The 15,922-nt window shown below is 28.4% G+C and overlaps 7 protein-coding genes across 8 annotated transcripts; 4 read left to right on the top strand and 3 right to left on the bottom strand.

The window, feature by feature from the left end:
- Window positions 1-372: 372 nt before the first annotated feature.
- OCT59_021483 (uncharacterized protein) lies at window positions 373-6,093 on the top strand (the record flags this gene model as incomplete). The annotated part of the gene is made up of 24 exons (XM_025315788.2): window positions 373-592; window positions 684-742; window positions 815-985; window positions 1,062-1,273; window positions 1,345-1,489; window positions 1,572-1,706; window positions 1,773-1,839; window positions 1,907-2,038; window positions 2,105-2,311; window positions 2,376-2,486; window positions 2,559-2,751; window positions 2,828-2,938; window positions 3,047-3,428; window positions 3,513-3,672; window positions 3,747-3,864; window positions 3,942-4,066; window positions 4,140-4,312; window positions 4,399-4,530; window positions 4,622-4,854; window positions 4,949-5,072; window positions 5,157-5,202; window positions 5,281-5,431; window positions 5,500-5,648; window positions 5,738-6,093. The coding sequence occupies 24 exons, from the start codon at window positions 373-375 to the stop codon at window positions 6,007-6,009; spliced, it is 3,828 nt and encodes a 1,275-aa protein (XP_025181997.1). The 3' UTR covers window positions 6,010-6,093.
- On the bottom strand, window positions 5,901-6,778 carry OCT59_021484 (uncharacterized protein). The gene is made up of 6 exons (XM_066146562.1): window positions 6,744-6,778; window positions 6,617-6,654; window positions 6,541-6,548; window positions 6,369-6,478; window positions 6,230-6,271; window positions 5,901-6,164 (listed from the first exon to the last, which is right to left on the bottom strand). Exons 1-6 carry the CDS (start codon window positions 6,744-6,746, stop codon window positions 6,105-6,107), a joined length of 261 nt encoding a protein of 86 aa, XP_066005687.1. The 5' UTR covers window positions 6,747-6,778; the 3' UTR covers window positions 5,901-6,104.
- Window positions 6,779-6,893: 115 nt separating this feature from the next.
- Window positions 6,894-7,940, top strand: OCT59_021485 (60S ribosomal protein eL33). Its single transcript, XM_025309173.2, has 5 exons — window positions 6,894-6,960; window positions 7,134-7,290; window positions 7,366-7,409; window positions 7,484-7,565; window positions 7,645-7,940. The coding sequence occupies exons 1-5, from the start codon at window positions 6,941-6,943 to the stop codon at window positions 7,666-7,668; spliced, it is 327 nt and encodes a 108-aa protein (XP_025181998.2). The 5' UTR covers window positions 6,894-6,940; the 3' UTR covers window positions 7,669-7,940.
- OCT59_021486 (uncharacterized protein) lies at window positions 7,566-9,546 on the bottom strand. Its single transcript, XM_025330227.2, has 3 exons — window positions 9,363-9,546; window positions 9,065-9,281; window positions 7,566-8,990 (listed from the first exon to the last, which is right to left on the bottom strand). The coding sequence occupies exons 1-3, from the start codon at window positions 9,492-9,494 to the stop codon at window positions 7,801-7,803; spliced, it is 1,539 nt and encodes a 512-aa protein (XP_025181999.1). The 5' UTR covers window positions 9,495-9,546; the 3' UTR covers window positions 7,566-7,800.
- An 841-nt stretch (window positions 9,547-10,387) lies between these two features.
- Window positions 10,388-11,141, top strand: OCT59_021487 (uncharacterized protein; the record flags this gene model as incomplete). Its single annotated transcript, XM_066146563.1, has 4 exons — window positions 10,388-10,518; window positions 10,711-10,718; window positions 10,793-10,868; window positions 10,959-11,141. 4 exons carry the CDS (start codon window positions 10,388-10,390, stop codon window positions 11,008-11,010), a joined length of 267 nt encoding a protein of 88 aa, XP_066005688.1. The 3' UTR covers window positions 11,011-11,141.
- A 607-nt stretch (window positions 11,142-11,748) lies between these two features.
- On the top strand, window positions 11,749-13,392 carry OCT59_021488 (uncharacterized protein; the record flags this gene model as incomplete). The annotated part of the gene is made up of 1 exon (XM_025315791.2): window positions 11,749-13,392. The coding sequence occupies one exon, from the start codon at window positions 11,749-11,751 to the stop codon at window positions 13,390-13,392; it is 1,644 nt and encodes a 547-aa protein (XP_025182002.2).
- On the bottom strand, window positions 13,170-14,250 carry OCT59_021489. 2 transcript variants are annotated; one of them, XM_066146565.1, is made up of 4 exons: window positions 13,984-14,168; window positions 13,789-13,830; window positions 13,427-13,699; window positions 13,170-13,333 (listed from the first exon to the last, which is right to left on the bottom strand). In XM_066146565.1, the coding sequence occupies exons 1-3, from the start codon at window positions 14,098-14,100 to the stop codon at window positions 13,586-13,588; spliced, it is 273 nt and encodes a 90-aa protein (XP_066005690.1). In that variant the 5' UTR covers window positions 14,101-14,168; the 3' UTR covers window positions 13,170-13,333; window positions 13,427-13,585. The 2 variants fall into 2 exon arrangements, with proteins under 2 accessions (XP_066005690.1, XP_066005689.1); XM_066146564.1 differs by lacking the exon at window positions 13,170-13,333 and adding an exon at window positions 14,189-14,250 and having other exon boundaries at window positions 13,391-13,699; window positions 13,984-14,087.
- Between the last annotated feature and the right edge of the window lie 1,672 nt (window positions 14,251-15,922).

Raw genomic sequence — 15,922 nt, forward strand, 5'->3', positions numbered from 1 at the left:
TAAATCTGGGTATATTAGGCGTTGATAGGTGTAACATTGATAGATATAATAACTATCGCTGCGGAATCGCGAAATATAGCCCAAGAATTTCAAAGTAGAAATCTATTTATATTCGTAACTTTCAGGTTTTAACTTTATTTTCGTGCTGAAACTTGGATCGTTATTTTTCGTATCAGCATTATTAGTTCGCCTCACATGCCGCCCGAATTTCGATGACCATTCGCGCTTTTTAACGTTTTGTAGTTGTATTTTATTTTTATTTATACCATTTGAACAACTACTTTATATTTATTATTATTATATTTTTTTCATTATTTGTTTTTTATTATTAATTAAAAACATTTAGATTTATAAGAGCACTAACAAGAGAGCATGGTACTTGCAACTCGAGAATTTGCTGGCGGTAGTAGCCGTTCAGATAGCACAAATCCAAATTTTAATACTTTAGAAATCGAAGAATTTAACTTTGAAGAGAATCATGATATATTGGAAGATAATGAAAGTGTCAATGGGACGAATGATAGTAAGCCATTATTAAAAAATACAAACAAAGGGTCTTTCAAAGGAGGAAGTATAGTAGTAAATTTGTCAGGTAAGTGTATTTTTTTAACATATACTGTAAGTAACGAATTCTATTAGATCACTCCAAAGAGCTATTATTGATATTATCACTAATTTTCTAGAAAGTCAAAGTGGTTTGTCTTTTGTCCAGAATGTTTATCTAGAAGAAGAAGACCTCAATGTATGTTTGGTATTGTATATTTTTAGAGGTTTTTTTTCCTAAATTTTCATATCCTTTTTATTTGCATTTCAGATCATTTTAATGGGGTACCAATTTAATCGCTTTCGCCTCTACTTATATTATATTCTTTGTTTTTTGACTGGAGGGGCACTGTATCTTCTTGCACGATGGTTCCCAAAAATGTGGATTTGGTGGATTGGAAATGTTTGTATAATGGGAAAAGCTGAATGGGTAGTCGTAGAGGTTTGTAGTTTATATATTCCTCTTTAAGAATATGGAATATAATCATATTTTATATTAATTGCCTTACATATTTTAGAATCAATGGGGCGAAATTGCGATTGAATATGTAAATCGAAAATATTATGGAGGAACTATTTCATCTGTATTTTCAATTGATCAACTCGACGATGAAGATGTAGCATGTCATAAATCTTATCCTGATGAAATATTGCATTATTTGCATTATTTTGATCATCGTTATATAAGATTTATTTGTCATCCTGGAATTGGAAAATTTTTACAAAATAGGTTAATATCTATAGGTCTTTTAAAATCATAGTTGTAGATATAGAGAAACGTTTATTAACGAATTTTATTAGTTTTTGGAGAGATCCAAGCTGGACATCTACTAGGATCTTAAAAAAAGGAATCACTCGTGATGTCCATAATGAACGTGAAATCATCTTTGGACCGAATGTAATTGATATTCAGGAGAAATCTACTTTACAATTATTAACAGATGAGGTCTGATTTTATTCGAGTATTTTAGATACAAATAAAGTAAGAATATGATAGAAATTAATTTTTTGTTAAATCATATTTATAGATTTTGCATCCATTTTATATTTTTCAAGTTTTTTCAATAATACTTTGGGCTCTTGACGAGTACTATTACTATGCTGCATGCATTTTTATCATTACTGCTACAAGCGTTATTAATACTCTCATAGAAACAAAACAGGTAAAAACATTGTATATATAATTTATAATTGTTTTAAAACTCATTGATGATATTTTTTTTAAATAGACCATGCGTCGATTACGTGAAATGTCAAAATTTGTTTGTGACGTGAGAATATTTCGCAACGGATTATGTAAGTTTATGATAATATCGATAAATTTCTTATATTTTAGTTAACATGTTTTAACAATAAATTATAGGGCGATATGTTTCATCAGAAGAATTAGTACCTGGAGATATATTTGAAATCTCTGATCCAAATCTACACGTTTATCCATGCGATGCAGTTTTGTTAACAGGCGATTGTATAGTAAACGAAAGCATGCTTACCGGTAAGTATTAATTGTATTATATTTTATTATTTATAATTATAACCTTTTTTTCTTATATCATTTTAGGAGAGTCAGTTCCAGTTTCTAAACTACCCATTACAGATGCAACATTACGTATGTTGGATTTAACAGCAGCTAATGTTCGACCTGAAGTTTCCAAGCATTTTCTTTTTTGTGGAACAAGGATTGTGCGAGTTAGAAAAGCCAAGAGTAATGGTATATCGGACAATAATGATGATGAAGGAGTAGCATTGGCATTGGTTGTCAGGACAGGTAAATTATTAAATATTATATCATTTATTATTATACATTTTAAGCTAACTGTTCCATTTTATAGGATTTAATACAACAAAAGGTTCTCTTATTCGATCAATGTTATTTCCAAAGCCAAATAAGTTTAAATTCTATCGTGATTCTTTTAGATTTATTGGAGTTTTAGCGTTAATAGGTATCATTTATTTGTAAAAAAATATAAATTGAATTCATTGAATTGTTTTGACAAGGCTTTTTTACTTCTCAGCTGTAATTGGATTTTTTATAAGTACTATCAATTTTATCCGAATGGGAGTAAAATATCACATCATTATAGTACGTGCTCTAGATCTTATTACTATTGTGGTTCCCCCCGCTCTACCTACAACAATGTCTATCGGCACAAGCTTTTCTTTAGCAAGGTTAAGGAAAGCACAAATATTTTGCATAAGCCCTGCAAGGTATTTACTAATTTAATTTCCGTGAATTTGGATCCAGGAACTTTTAGAAAGCTTAAAAATTTTAACGTATTTAAAGGGTTAATATAGGAGGGAAGTTGAATGTTATGTGTTTTGATAAGACTGGTACACTTACTGAGGATGGTTTAGACGTACTTGGGGTACGTTGTGTGGATCAACCAAAAAACAGGTTTGTATTTCATTGAAATTGACTATCAATAATCCTAAATAATCCTAAATTATATTATTGGTATTAATGTATTTTGATACTTTTATTATTATTTTTTTATCTTTCAAGATTCTCAAACCTTCATACATCTGCCGATACCCTTTCTAATATAAATTTGAATGATCCTTCTGTGGACATTAAATCCGTAAGGGGATCTGATTTTGTATCAATCTTATACGTTATGACGACTTGTCATTCTCTTAAGCTTGTTAATGATGAATTAATTGGCGATCCTCTTGATCTGAAAATGTTCGAGTTTACAAAATGGCTATTGGAAGAAAGTGGACAAAGCAGCTCACGCCCTTCAAGTGGTGCAAAAATTTCAAGTAGCGCTTTGACTTCTTCAGCCCAGCCTGCAACTTCGATGATAAGAAGTGGTAGTATTATTCCAACAGTTGTTAGGCCGCCGGGTAGTGAGCAATTCAATTTGTCTGACCTATTGAACAATGAAGTAAGTGAAAAGTGAAATATTCTTAAATATATTTTTTGACAATGAACTTTAGCCCTTAACAATTTCGTCTCTTCTTTTTTTAAGAACACATCATATCTAGAACTCGGTATTATTCGAACATTTGAATTTGTTTCTTCATTACGACGTATGAGCGTTTTAGTTAAACGATTGCGAAGTCCAACGATGGAAGTTTACGTTAAAGGGGCGCCGGAAGTTATGCGTGAGATTTGTAGACCAGATACCAGTAAGTTATCATGTTGCAAGCAAAATTTTTAGTTTACTTCCTTTTAATAATTTATTTTTTTTAAATTTTTCAAGTTCCAGATGATTATGATGAATTGTTAAATTATTATACTCATCATGGCTTTCGTGTTATCGCATGTGCATCCAAAAGCTTTAATAATTTAAACTGGGTGAAGGCACAAAAAATCAAAAGGTTTTATTTCGGATTCATTTTTATTATTATTATAACTGTCTTTTTTTATAAAATTTTGACATTCCGTAACTTCAAAGGGAACAGGTAGAACAAGATTTACAATTCCTGGGAATCATTATATTTGAGAATAAGTTAAAAACCGGTACACCGCCCGTTATTGAAAATCTTATGCGTGCAAAAGTTCGACAGATTATGTGTACAGGTAATAGTTTATTGAGGCGATTAAAAAAATATTCATTAAATTTCGTAACACAATTTCGTTTATATATATACAGGTGATAATGTTCTCACTGCCGTAAGCGTATCACGTGAATGTGGATTAGTCAATAAGAATACAAAGACGTATATACCAAGGTTCACTGAGGGCTCTTCCGTTACACCTAGAGCCGAAATTGTGTGGGAAAATTTGGACGATCCGAAAGATTTATTAAATTCAAAAACTTTGAAGGTTTATAATTTTAACAATTCATTTTATTTCATATTAATCATCAAAATTTCTTACTGACTCAGTCCAATAATTTGATATTTATTAAGCCGTTAACTCAACGAGAATCAAATTATTCCAACGAGTATCCGCTTCTCGACGCTCCTAAATATGACCTTGCTGTTACAGGTGACGTATTCCGATGGATGGTAGATTTTGCTGATGAAACTGCACTTTTTACGGTAAATACGCTATAGCATTGAAAGTTTAATCCATATAAATTATAAATGTTTATATAACCACTTATTACGATTTACCATTTGTTATTGTTAGATGTTGATCAAGGGGCAAATATTTGCTCGTATGTCACCTGATGAAAAGCACGAACTTGTAGAAAAATTACAACTAATGGGATATTGTGTGGGATTTTGTGGAGACGGCGCCAACGATTGTGGTGCTTTGAAAGCAGCAGACGTTGGGTTGTCATTATCTGAGGCTGAAGCTTCTGTAGCAGCACCATTTACCAGCCGCACAATGGACATTGGTTGTGTTATAGAGGTTATCATGTGAGTAATAAGATGATCATTAAAAATAAATATTTGCTTATTATAAGAATGTCGATTAATGTAAAAATTGAATATAAATTCTTTTAATTTATAGAGAGGGGCGTGCGGCCTTAGTAACAAGCTTCAGTTGTTTCAAGTTCATGGCTTTATATAGTATTATTCAGTTTACCACTGTCAGTTTGCTATATTCTTTCGATTCTAATCTAGGAAACTTGCAGGTAGGTAGATTTTTGAAATATGCAATTTTTCATTTATTATTCTCTATAGCTCTAAAATTTGATTTTTATATTTTTATTTTAAAGTTTCTTTATATAGATTTGTTCTTAATATTACCAATTGCGATTTTAAGTAAGTGATTATAATTAATTTTTTCTTCTTTTGAGATAATGTAACTAATTTCGATGTATATCATATATTTGTAATTAGTGGGTCGCACGGAGCCTTATCCACGTATATATCCTAAACGGCCTACTGCGAGTTTAGTTTCTCTGAAAGTATTGACATCTCTCATTGGTCAAGTTTTAATTCAATCAGGATTCCAATTTTTTGTTTATTTCTTAATACGCAAGCAACCTTGGTAAGATTAACTGATTTATTGTTTATAGATTTTTATATTATTTTTACTATTTTTATTTTATTTTTAAGGTATACACCTCCAAATATCGATCCAGATGGTAACAATATTGCTAGTTATGAGAATACCACATTGTTTCTATTATCATGCTACCAATACATTTTAATTGCCGCAGTCTTTAGTGTCGGTCCACCTTATAGAAAATCAATGTTTAGCAATGGTACCAACATATTTTATTTTATCTTGAACTTTCAGAATTATAATCATAAATCTTACGATTGGCTGTTTCTTTTATCTTTAAAATAACAGTTCCTTTTATCCTCTCAACAATTTTTCTCACATTTCTTACGTCCTTTATCCTCTTCTTTCCGACTAGTTTAATGCAACAAATATTTGAGCTTGTAATTATTGAAAATTATTTTAAATTGTGGATTTTGTTTATCGCGACATTAGACTTTATCGTATCATGGTTAATGGAAAAATATGTATTTGGACGTATTGCGCAATGTATTGGAATTTTAGTAAATGGTAAAGTAAAGGTACAAAAGAAATTATACAAAAAAGTACAGAGTGAATTGTAAATTACTTTGAAGAATTATTTACATTATATATTTAGAATTAATTGATATTTATGAGGGGACAATAATAACTTAAGCTAGTTAATTTGGAAATCCAATTATTTTTTTGAATCGAATTTTAAATGTTTATATTCTCCATCTTTAAATTGCTTAGACCACTAATTAGAAATAATAATTAGCAAAATAGATCATTTTTCATAATAATAGAAGGATATTACCATACCATCATTGAAGGAATCCATTGATTAGGTTCGTTATGTCGCCACTAAAAATAAATTATATTAATTACTTTGTTGGTATTTAAAAAATAATTTACATGCTTATACTCTAAAATGATTAGACTGATTTTGTAAAACACTTACTTCTCTCTCTGCAGAAATTTTCCAAACAAACCCCACAAGGACAACAATACCTGTCGTGATTATAGTAGTATTACTTTTCCAATTAGCTGGTCGACTCCACCACCCACCGGCTATAAAATAAATTAAAATAATAAATGATCTGTTAAATTATTAGAGCGACTTTCTCAAATACCTGGAGACCTAATATTAAGATAACGGAATATGTTAAATCAAGACGTATCATAAAATACTGATTATAATAGACTTACCAAACTTCTTTAGGGTAAGGATATCGCTTGACTGCACCCTAAAAGCACCAAATTGAATCAAAGAAATTATGTTAGTTTAAGACGAAAATTGAAATAAAATAAAATATTTTCGGAAACGAAATTATACCATACTATTTATTAAAAAGAAAATCAGTTAACGAATAAATATAACAAATTGATAAGTGATAAGTAAAAATATCCTAAAAGATTTGATTGGTTATTAGTTTTTATGATCAGATCTAGCAAAATGATTGGCTGAGAATATTATGAATGAAAGAAAAAAAAACTTGATATTTTCCTTCTCTTTCAAATTTTTACTTTAAAATGTCTGGCCAACCAGTACGGTATGTAATTTATACAATATAATTATAAAAAATACTAGATAACTTGAATTTGTAAAAATCTTGAAACAAGTCATTTGATTTTATGAGAAGAATTTATAATATATTTTAGCTGAATGGAATATTTTTGATATTTGATTTATTAATCAAATACTAACAAGCAGTTAAATTAATAGTCTTTACTCCAAAGGTCGTGTTCTCGGATACAAGCGCTCAAAGACTAATCAATCCCCAAATACATCTTTAATCAAAATTGAAGGTGTAACAACAAAGGCAGATACACAATTTTACCTTGGTAAACGTGTTGCTTATGTATATCGGGCTAAACGGGTGGTAATTATTTTTTGTATATAAATATATATAAATTTTTTTCTTATGTATCAACTTTATCAACTTGATTATTTTTAGAAAAATGGAAGCAAGATTCGTGTCATATGGGGTCGTGTATCTAGGTAACAACCCTTTAATCATTATTTTCAAAGTAATAAACATATTTGAATTTAAATTATTTATCGAATTATGATAGGCCTCATGGTAATGGTGGTGTTGTGAAAGCTAAATTCAGAAAAAATTTACCCCCAAAGATTTTTGGTGCTTCCGTACGCATTGTAAGTAACTTAAAAAATAATTTTCATGTTTATTAAATTAAATCTTCATACTAATCACATTATTTTGTTGAAATTTAAGATGTTATATCCATCACAGATTTAAATTAATGGAATCTTCTTAAAAATAGTTTTTCTAATGAAATAATAACTTTTTTTTTGCAAAGTTTGAATCTATTAATATAAAAATTAAAAAGATAAAAAATTGGATTTCAAGTGATTCTTTTATTATAAATATTTATTCTCTTTCGTCAGCAATCTTTAATTTTTTAAAAAGATCTTTAGCAATTTCACTAAAGCCCGTGTAATTTTCGGGATGTTCCATAACCTTATTAAAACCTTCAGTATCTCTAACTGTTGCAAAATGTTTTAATATATAATCCATACAAACTTTTTTCAGATCTAACCATTGATGACCCAAACTAAATAATACTTCAGCAACGTTAGATATCGCCAATTCTTTGTAAATTCTTGCTAATGTACGTTGTCTTAAATCAGTGATCTGATATTTATCGGCTAGACGAAAAAGATGTACAAGAGACGTCACTTTAGACGTTCCCACAGGCTCGGAGAGCGTGATTTCATTAGTATATAAATAGTGAAGCAAAGCATAAAATGTTGGTACATCGCAATCTGTAATGTTGACAACATGATAAAAACCAGGAGGTAAATCTTGGGGAAACTCTTCGTCATCAACTTCAGCTTCTGGTCCACTGTTTTTAGATCTACCTGATGACGAAATTCGATCTTCTTGTTGAGTAACTTGTTTTTCAATGACATTTTCTTGAGTACCGCTTTTTGATTTAACGGTTGACTCTGGGATTTCATGATCATTTCTGTTATTTACTTGCCCATTATTATCATTAATCTTAATATTTTTGTCAACAATCTTGTAATTTCCATCACCATCATTATTAGGTGTAGTAGAAGATGTAGATGTCCCATTATCTGTATGAGTTGATCGTTGTTTTTTAGTAAACCTTTGCTCTTCATCTTTAATCTCAACTTGTTTTGTTTTGTCTAAATCTTCTATATCTTGTCCAGAACTTTCAATATCCATATTTCGTTCAACTAATTTTCCATTTCCTGTAGAATCACGAAGTCGTTTTCTTAAACGTCCACACTCCGCAACAGATATCATGCGGGACTCAACATATCCACTAGCGAACATGGCTTTAAAATATTCACTTCTCCCGCAAACAATTTCTTTATTTGCGCAAAGAATTTCTCCTTGAACCTGAAATAAAACATCTGCCATCCTCGGATTATTAACAACGGTACCCCATGAGTATACTAGTGATTCTGGGGGAGCACAATTATTATCATTCCATAGAACATAATTCTCAGTAAAAGGAACATTTAAAAATTCGATTCCTAGAACTAATTTGGTAGATGGAATCATGGACCGCTTAACAAAAAATTCACGCCCTAAACAATTTTAATTACATTTCAGTCAATAAAATTGATGGATCATAAAAGCATCAATTTATAAAATGCCGTACCTCTATAAGAGCACCTAATAGAAAATTTTCTGAGATTTTTGTTAGTATAATAAATTGTACTCCCTATACGAGTTCGTGTTCTGGGATCAGCAAGATAAACTGTCGCGGTTGTCAACATTCGTTCTCGCCATGGCTCAACCGTTTTAATTTCGTTGGCATTAGGAATAACGCAAAGATACAAAGATAAATATTCTTCACCATCTTTAAGGGTATCAGCCTAGCATCGTAAAAGAAAATTAACAGTAAATCCTTAAATAAAATCTTAGAATAGAAGAGAAAAAATATAATTTATAATCACTGGTTGTATCCAAAGTTGCCATAAGTGCTGGTCACTTCCTGAAGAAAAGACAGGGCTATATATTGCCTTATTCAGTTGAGCTAAACCGTCGAACGCAAATTCATAAGTTGCACTAGTAGTATTTTCACTCATTGGGTATCGTCGATAAGTCGATAAGTGAAGTCGTCGAAGTTGTCGCGGACAATAAAATTAACGGTAATAACTTTTATTGGTTTATATTATATTTCCCAATCACGTGACTTATATACACTGATAATCGAAGTTGGTTTTTTATCTAGTAGCACGTAGGCTAAACCTTTTATTTAGTATAGATAGTTAAAATAGTTAGTACATAGTATAGTTACAAAAAAGTATCATGTAATTTTTATTTTATATCACTCTCTGGTTTCGATTCACTTTTACAAAAACGTAGAAATTTACTTATAGTTCGTGAGGAATTTATTTTGGTATAATTATTACTCTCGCACCGCAATATTATAAAATACATCGATCGGTATTTACTTTAACATAGTTACAGATTATTCAGCCCTTAATGAATGGTTGTTAAATGCTTCTTTAAAAATAGCTAATTGTCATTAAAAAAAATTAGTGAACATGTGAATCATTAGCATTCAACCTTGAAATTCTGGTATAATCTGTATATTAAAACTACTAGTTTTTGACCAAGAAAAAACTGTGCTAGGAAGAAACATCCGCAGAAAGTTCAACCATCAATTTCAATCACATAATATAACGTGCAAACATTTTGAATTTCATCTAAATCATAAAATGATGAAGGGAAGGGCTTACGGAGCATTATCACTGATATTGATATAATGTTATTCTGTTTTATTAATATCGAAGAACATATCGCCTGGACCATGTGTAACTGACCAGATAATTGTAAACGGATGTTGAGCCAAAGAGGTAAAGAGACAAAGAGGTTCATATTTTATAATTTATAAAATATATATTTTTTTTATATAAATTATATATTGTATCTATTAATTGATTGATATTTATATTACACAGTGAAACTTGATATAATGGAACCATCCATTCCATTATTAAAATTTGTCAAAATCCGTTATATCGAGGGTAAATTAATTATAGATTATGATAATCCGCTCCAGACCCCAATTGGACTTTACTTATGTTCCGTTGTATCAAGGTTCCGGTATATCGAATTTCACTGTGTATTTAGATTCCAAATTTGCAAAATTAAATCATTCACAAGTACAATTAGTAGTTTTAGTACTGCCTAAGTTTTTTACAGAAATAACTCATGGATGTTTAGTGATATTCAACCAAAATGCATAACTACCAGAATTAAGAATTTTAAGCTGTATATATGATTAATATACTCCAGGTCTAAAGGTCAGTGTTATACTGTATATATATTGTATATACTTTATAAATTGTTTTGGAAAAAAAAATCTCATGTCTTTCAGATATTTGCAAAATTTTCACTCAGCTGTCATTTGTCCATCATCTTTCAAATATTACTGGGGCTTATGCACAAATGTTGTAAGTTATAAAAAGTTTTGGGATTTTTATTATTAAATTTAGTATTTTGTATAATCAATAATTTTTTTTAACTCGTGATTTATTATCCAGACAACAAATCTTAAAGGAACAAGTTAATAATATTAGTCTATTTCTGATATAAAAACGTTGAAGGAGAGTTAAAAAGCATTTAATAAAGTTTTATAGTTTTATAAAACGAAGGAATCTTGTACATAATGTTTTGTTTAGAATATTTTTTAATCTTAGGTGATAATAAATGATTTTGATAATATCTCCTATTTTAATATTTGTTTTATTACTTTTGATTATAACTTTTGATTATAAGTTCTGATTATATAATTAATTTTTAACATATATTACATAAATGGATCAACAATCAAAGATATATTTAATGAAATCAAATAATTTTAATGATGATATTAATAACACATTAAATAAGAGTTAGCAAATTGGATATTATGTGGGTGGATACTAGTGATCAAAAAACTATCGTTCTTTAATTTATGAAGTTACATTATGTTAACAACTTGGTCCGTAACAACTATAATTATGACTAGTTAGTTGGCCAATCATTTCTTATTACACGTGATTAAATTAATAACAAAATACAAATAATACTAGCATGATATTCAACAAGATGAATGCAAAACAAAAATAATGGAAAACTTTTTTATAATACTTTAATTAATCGTATTATAATTAACCTTATTATAATATTTGAGGAGATGCCATTGTAGCCATTGTTCCTGGGCATATAATTCATTTATCGAACACAGATCGGATGATCATGTTCGAAATTTTTTTTTTTTTTTTTTATTTAATTAAATGGACCAAGTGAATATCTTTTCTTTTTCATAAAAACTTTCATTAAATAGTTAAAATGGGAACAAATTTCTCAAGTTTAAAACAGTCCCAGTCATCAAAACCTTCAATTGTTTTTGAACATAATTTTTCTTTAAATACAAGTATAGCAACTAGTTTATCACCTGAATGTCTACAAATAATCTTTGAATATCTTGAAAAAGAGTCATTTTATTCGTGTCTTTTAGTCAATCGAAGTTGGAGTAAAGTTTTAATTCCTATTTTATGGAGAAATCCCTTTAAATTTTCAAATGACTTGTCACTTGAATCTTCAAAAATAATACAAATTTATCTTACGTGTCTTGATCGAAAGTCAAAACAATATCTTTATAATAATGGGGTTATATTACCGAACAATCTTTTATCTTCACCTTCATTAATATTTGATTATCCATCATTCTTGAAAGAATTAAAATTTTCGGATTTATATAATGGAGTTTCTTATTGGTTTTCTAATATTATAGGAAATCTTACAGATGAACAACAAACATCATTTCTGAAAATTTTAATTACAGAACAATTACTTAAATTATTCATGAATCAATGTTCTACATTTGAATTACTCTCATTATCAGATATACCTTATGAAACAACCATGCCATTATTACCATTTTTAACAGGTAATGATACATGTTTTTCTCGTTTAAAAATATTTCAATGTGTTAGTAAACATAAAAATAAAAGTGATATTTTTAGAGCAATATCTCAAGTATCAGAATTTATTGAAATATTAGAAGTTGGAGGGGTTGATCATGATATGGAAGTTAAAGCATTAGGAGTTTTAATTAGAGCACAAAAAAGATTAAAAAGTTTTAAATATACATGGGATCATCAAACAAAATTACAAATTGTATTATCAGAAACTCTTTTTACACTTAAATCTCAAGCAAAATCATTAAAATCAATACAATTTGAATATTGTAATTTTCAACATTGTGAATCTATGGAATCTTTAATAGCACTTGAAAATTTAGAATATTTACAATTTATACATTGTATATATATAGGTGATAAAATGAAATCTTTATCTTTAGCAAATTTTTCAAATTTAAAATATCTTGGATTTTATACTAATTATATAGAATCACCTCGTTGTTGGGTATGTCCTGATGATGTAGCAGCATTAATCGAAAATTGTCATAATAGTTTAGAACAAGTTATGTTACCAAGAACTGGAAGTTGTACAGTATCATCTAATAAATTAGTAAAAGCTCTTAGATTATGTAGAAAGATTAAAGATTTAAAAGTACAAATGGGAGAAGGAGATGCTGAAGAATTCTTGGAATTTTTAAAAAATAATGATAAATTAGAAAAAGCAACATTAATTTGTTATGGGGATTCAAATATTGAATATTTTTTTACGAAAACTATAAGACAATGGCCAGATACTTTATCAACATTAAATTTAAGAGGACAATGGATTATTTCTCCCGAATATTTAAAAACATTTTTAAAAGAATGTAAATCTTCAGTAAAACAATTAGATTTACATTCTTCTCATATAACAGATGATCATGTTAGAGCTGTAATTGAATATATTAAAGAAATGAGGGATGCGAAAAAAACTCCATTAAATAGTTGTTTAATATCTGGTGATCAAATATCTGAAGAAGGAAGAAGGAAAGCAAGAAATTTTGTAAATTTGACAGGAATTTTTCTTTGATAACCATATTACAGTATATAAAAAATTTTATTACCTTTTCAACAAAATTTTTAACCAATATTAAAATAATTTTATAATTCTATTTAATATGAAGACGCGTAAAAAAAAAAAAAAAAGATCCAAAATAGAGTAGATGTAACATGACACGAATGTCACGTAAATTTACATATATTATTGATAATAAAGGATCTAATTAACTTTTAGTAATTGTCGAATTTGATCCAACAATACTTCCGGTACCAGGACCCCCACTATTATTATTATTATTATTATTATTTGTTCCTCCTGATGTTGAATTATCGAAAGACTAAAAAAAAAAAAAAATATGTATACAAATATTATTATTTTTTTTTAAAAAAAAACAAATAAAATAAATAAAATTATTTAATAAAATACTTTTAATGAAACACTTTCTCTTCGAAGTTCCTTTATTACTGCCTAAAAAAAATAATTAATGAAAAAATAATAAAATAAGATTTTTTTTTTCTTATGATTAAATATTTCCCGAACTTTTTTTTTTTTTCATTCAGAGACAAAAAAAAACACGTATATTAGTTATCATCATATTTCAACTAATTCAAATATACTTACAGCTAAAGCTTCGGGATTTACACCGTTTTCACATAAATTCAAACATAATGAAAGTGTATCACGATCCAAACCGGTATTGAGTAATGTAGACATTTCATGAAGTACTTTTAATATCATTAATTAGTCATACTTTGTACAAAAGAAGGATAAAAAATGTTTATAATTTTATAAATATTTATAAAGTTATTACAAAATAAAAACATACTATCCAAAGTTTCTATAGCTTCTTGAATTTTAGGATCTTCCATGATTAATGATTAATGTTTTTTTTCATGATGTAAATAGCGATATATAAAGTATGCAAAGTATGCAATTATCACGTGAAGTTTACTATAACGAGTTAGACTTAATGTATCTTATATCATGTCATACACGTGATTTGTGATAGAACCCGTTGAATTACTTGATTTTTTTTTTAAAAAATGAAAAAAAAAAATTGTAACAATTGAAAAATAATGATTGTCATAAAAAATTTTTTTTTTTTTGTAGATATTCGGGCCAAAAAAAAAACTTTGAGGCTTCAAATACAAAGATGGATATAATAATAATGATAACAATCATATAAATACTTTAAAGTGAGTACACAATATGGTTATTATCAACTATTATGTTGAAATTATCGATATTTGACTTAAGAATGCATCGTAAAATATCGAACACAATACTTCATAAGTACAACAACAATACTGGAAAAAAAAAGATAAAGATGATAAACTTCGCCGTTGGAATATTTTTACCGCAGCGATCTCAAGTTAAAAAGAATAATCAATATAAGCAGGGGGAAACGAAGTGACATAAATGACATATGAAAATCCACACTAAAAATGGTAATATTTTTTTCTTTTTCTTTCATTTTCTTATTGTTAAAAAAGTTCAAATAACTTCTACATTTTTACGCGTACTTTGTTCGTATTACCATTTAAAGTATAGACACTTTGAAGCATAATGCATAAGAGCAAAGCAATTGTATTTTGTGAGGCTGCAAGTAATCTGCATTCACTTCCCCCCCACAATGGTTGCACAATGTTACATTAAATCAAATATTGCATAATTTAAAAATTTTTTGAAAGCTTTGACAAGTAAGTAAACAGGTTTAACAGTTATACATAACATTATTCTTACCAAAAAGGACCTCACCTGTCTTTTTGATGTCAAAATTAAAAAAACTAAAAAACTGAATTTGTCCATTGTAACATCAAATTCCCAGGTCAAAGGTTCTTTAGGAATAAAGAAAATTTTGTGGTCTGTGTTATTAATTAAAATAAATAAATATTTTTAATTTTAATATCTATTTGAGGAAATACTTAAAAAGTGTATTTATTCGCGTTCAACGCGTTGAACGGTTCCCCCTATTATCAAAATAAAAATATAATATATATAGAAAATTATGTGGATATATATATATATATGATTCTTGGCGCTTGCCCCTGATTTAGACTGGAAAAAATACAACATAAACAATGATACACACGTCCATACAAGTATAATCACCCCCACGAAAAAAAAACAATGCATAGAGATAAAAGTTATGTTACTACTGCAAGACATCGATCATTGCGCAGTTCTTTTAGAATTACTTTTTGTTACGATCAACTTTAGATACCAAAATAAAATTTCCATTGAGGATTAATGACCAATTAAAAGACATAATTATTGCACAATGTTTTCGCGAAGGGTATTCATAGAAACTTACTTGAAATGGTCATTCTCACGATCTTCTGTTTATCATAAAGAAAATGAACAATGAAATATTTTGAAAATGTTTTTCTTTGATCTACGTATTTATGATAATATAATGTTATCGTAAATGATTGAGAGTTTGATCCACAACATATTCCGCGTTTACCGTTACGTGAATTACAAGATTGGTCCATTGAATATTTTTTTTTTTTTTTTCTTGGAAAAAAAAAAAAAAAAGGTTTCCCAAAAAATTCCTCTT

Source organism: Rhizophagus irregularis, chromosome 30 (assembly GCF_026210795.1).
Source record: "Rhizophagus irregularis chromosome 30, complete sequence".
NCBI lineage: Eukaryota > Fungi > Glomeromycota > Glomeromycetes > Glomerales > Glomeraceae > Rhizophagus > Rhizophagus irregularis.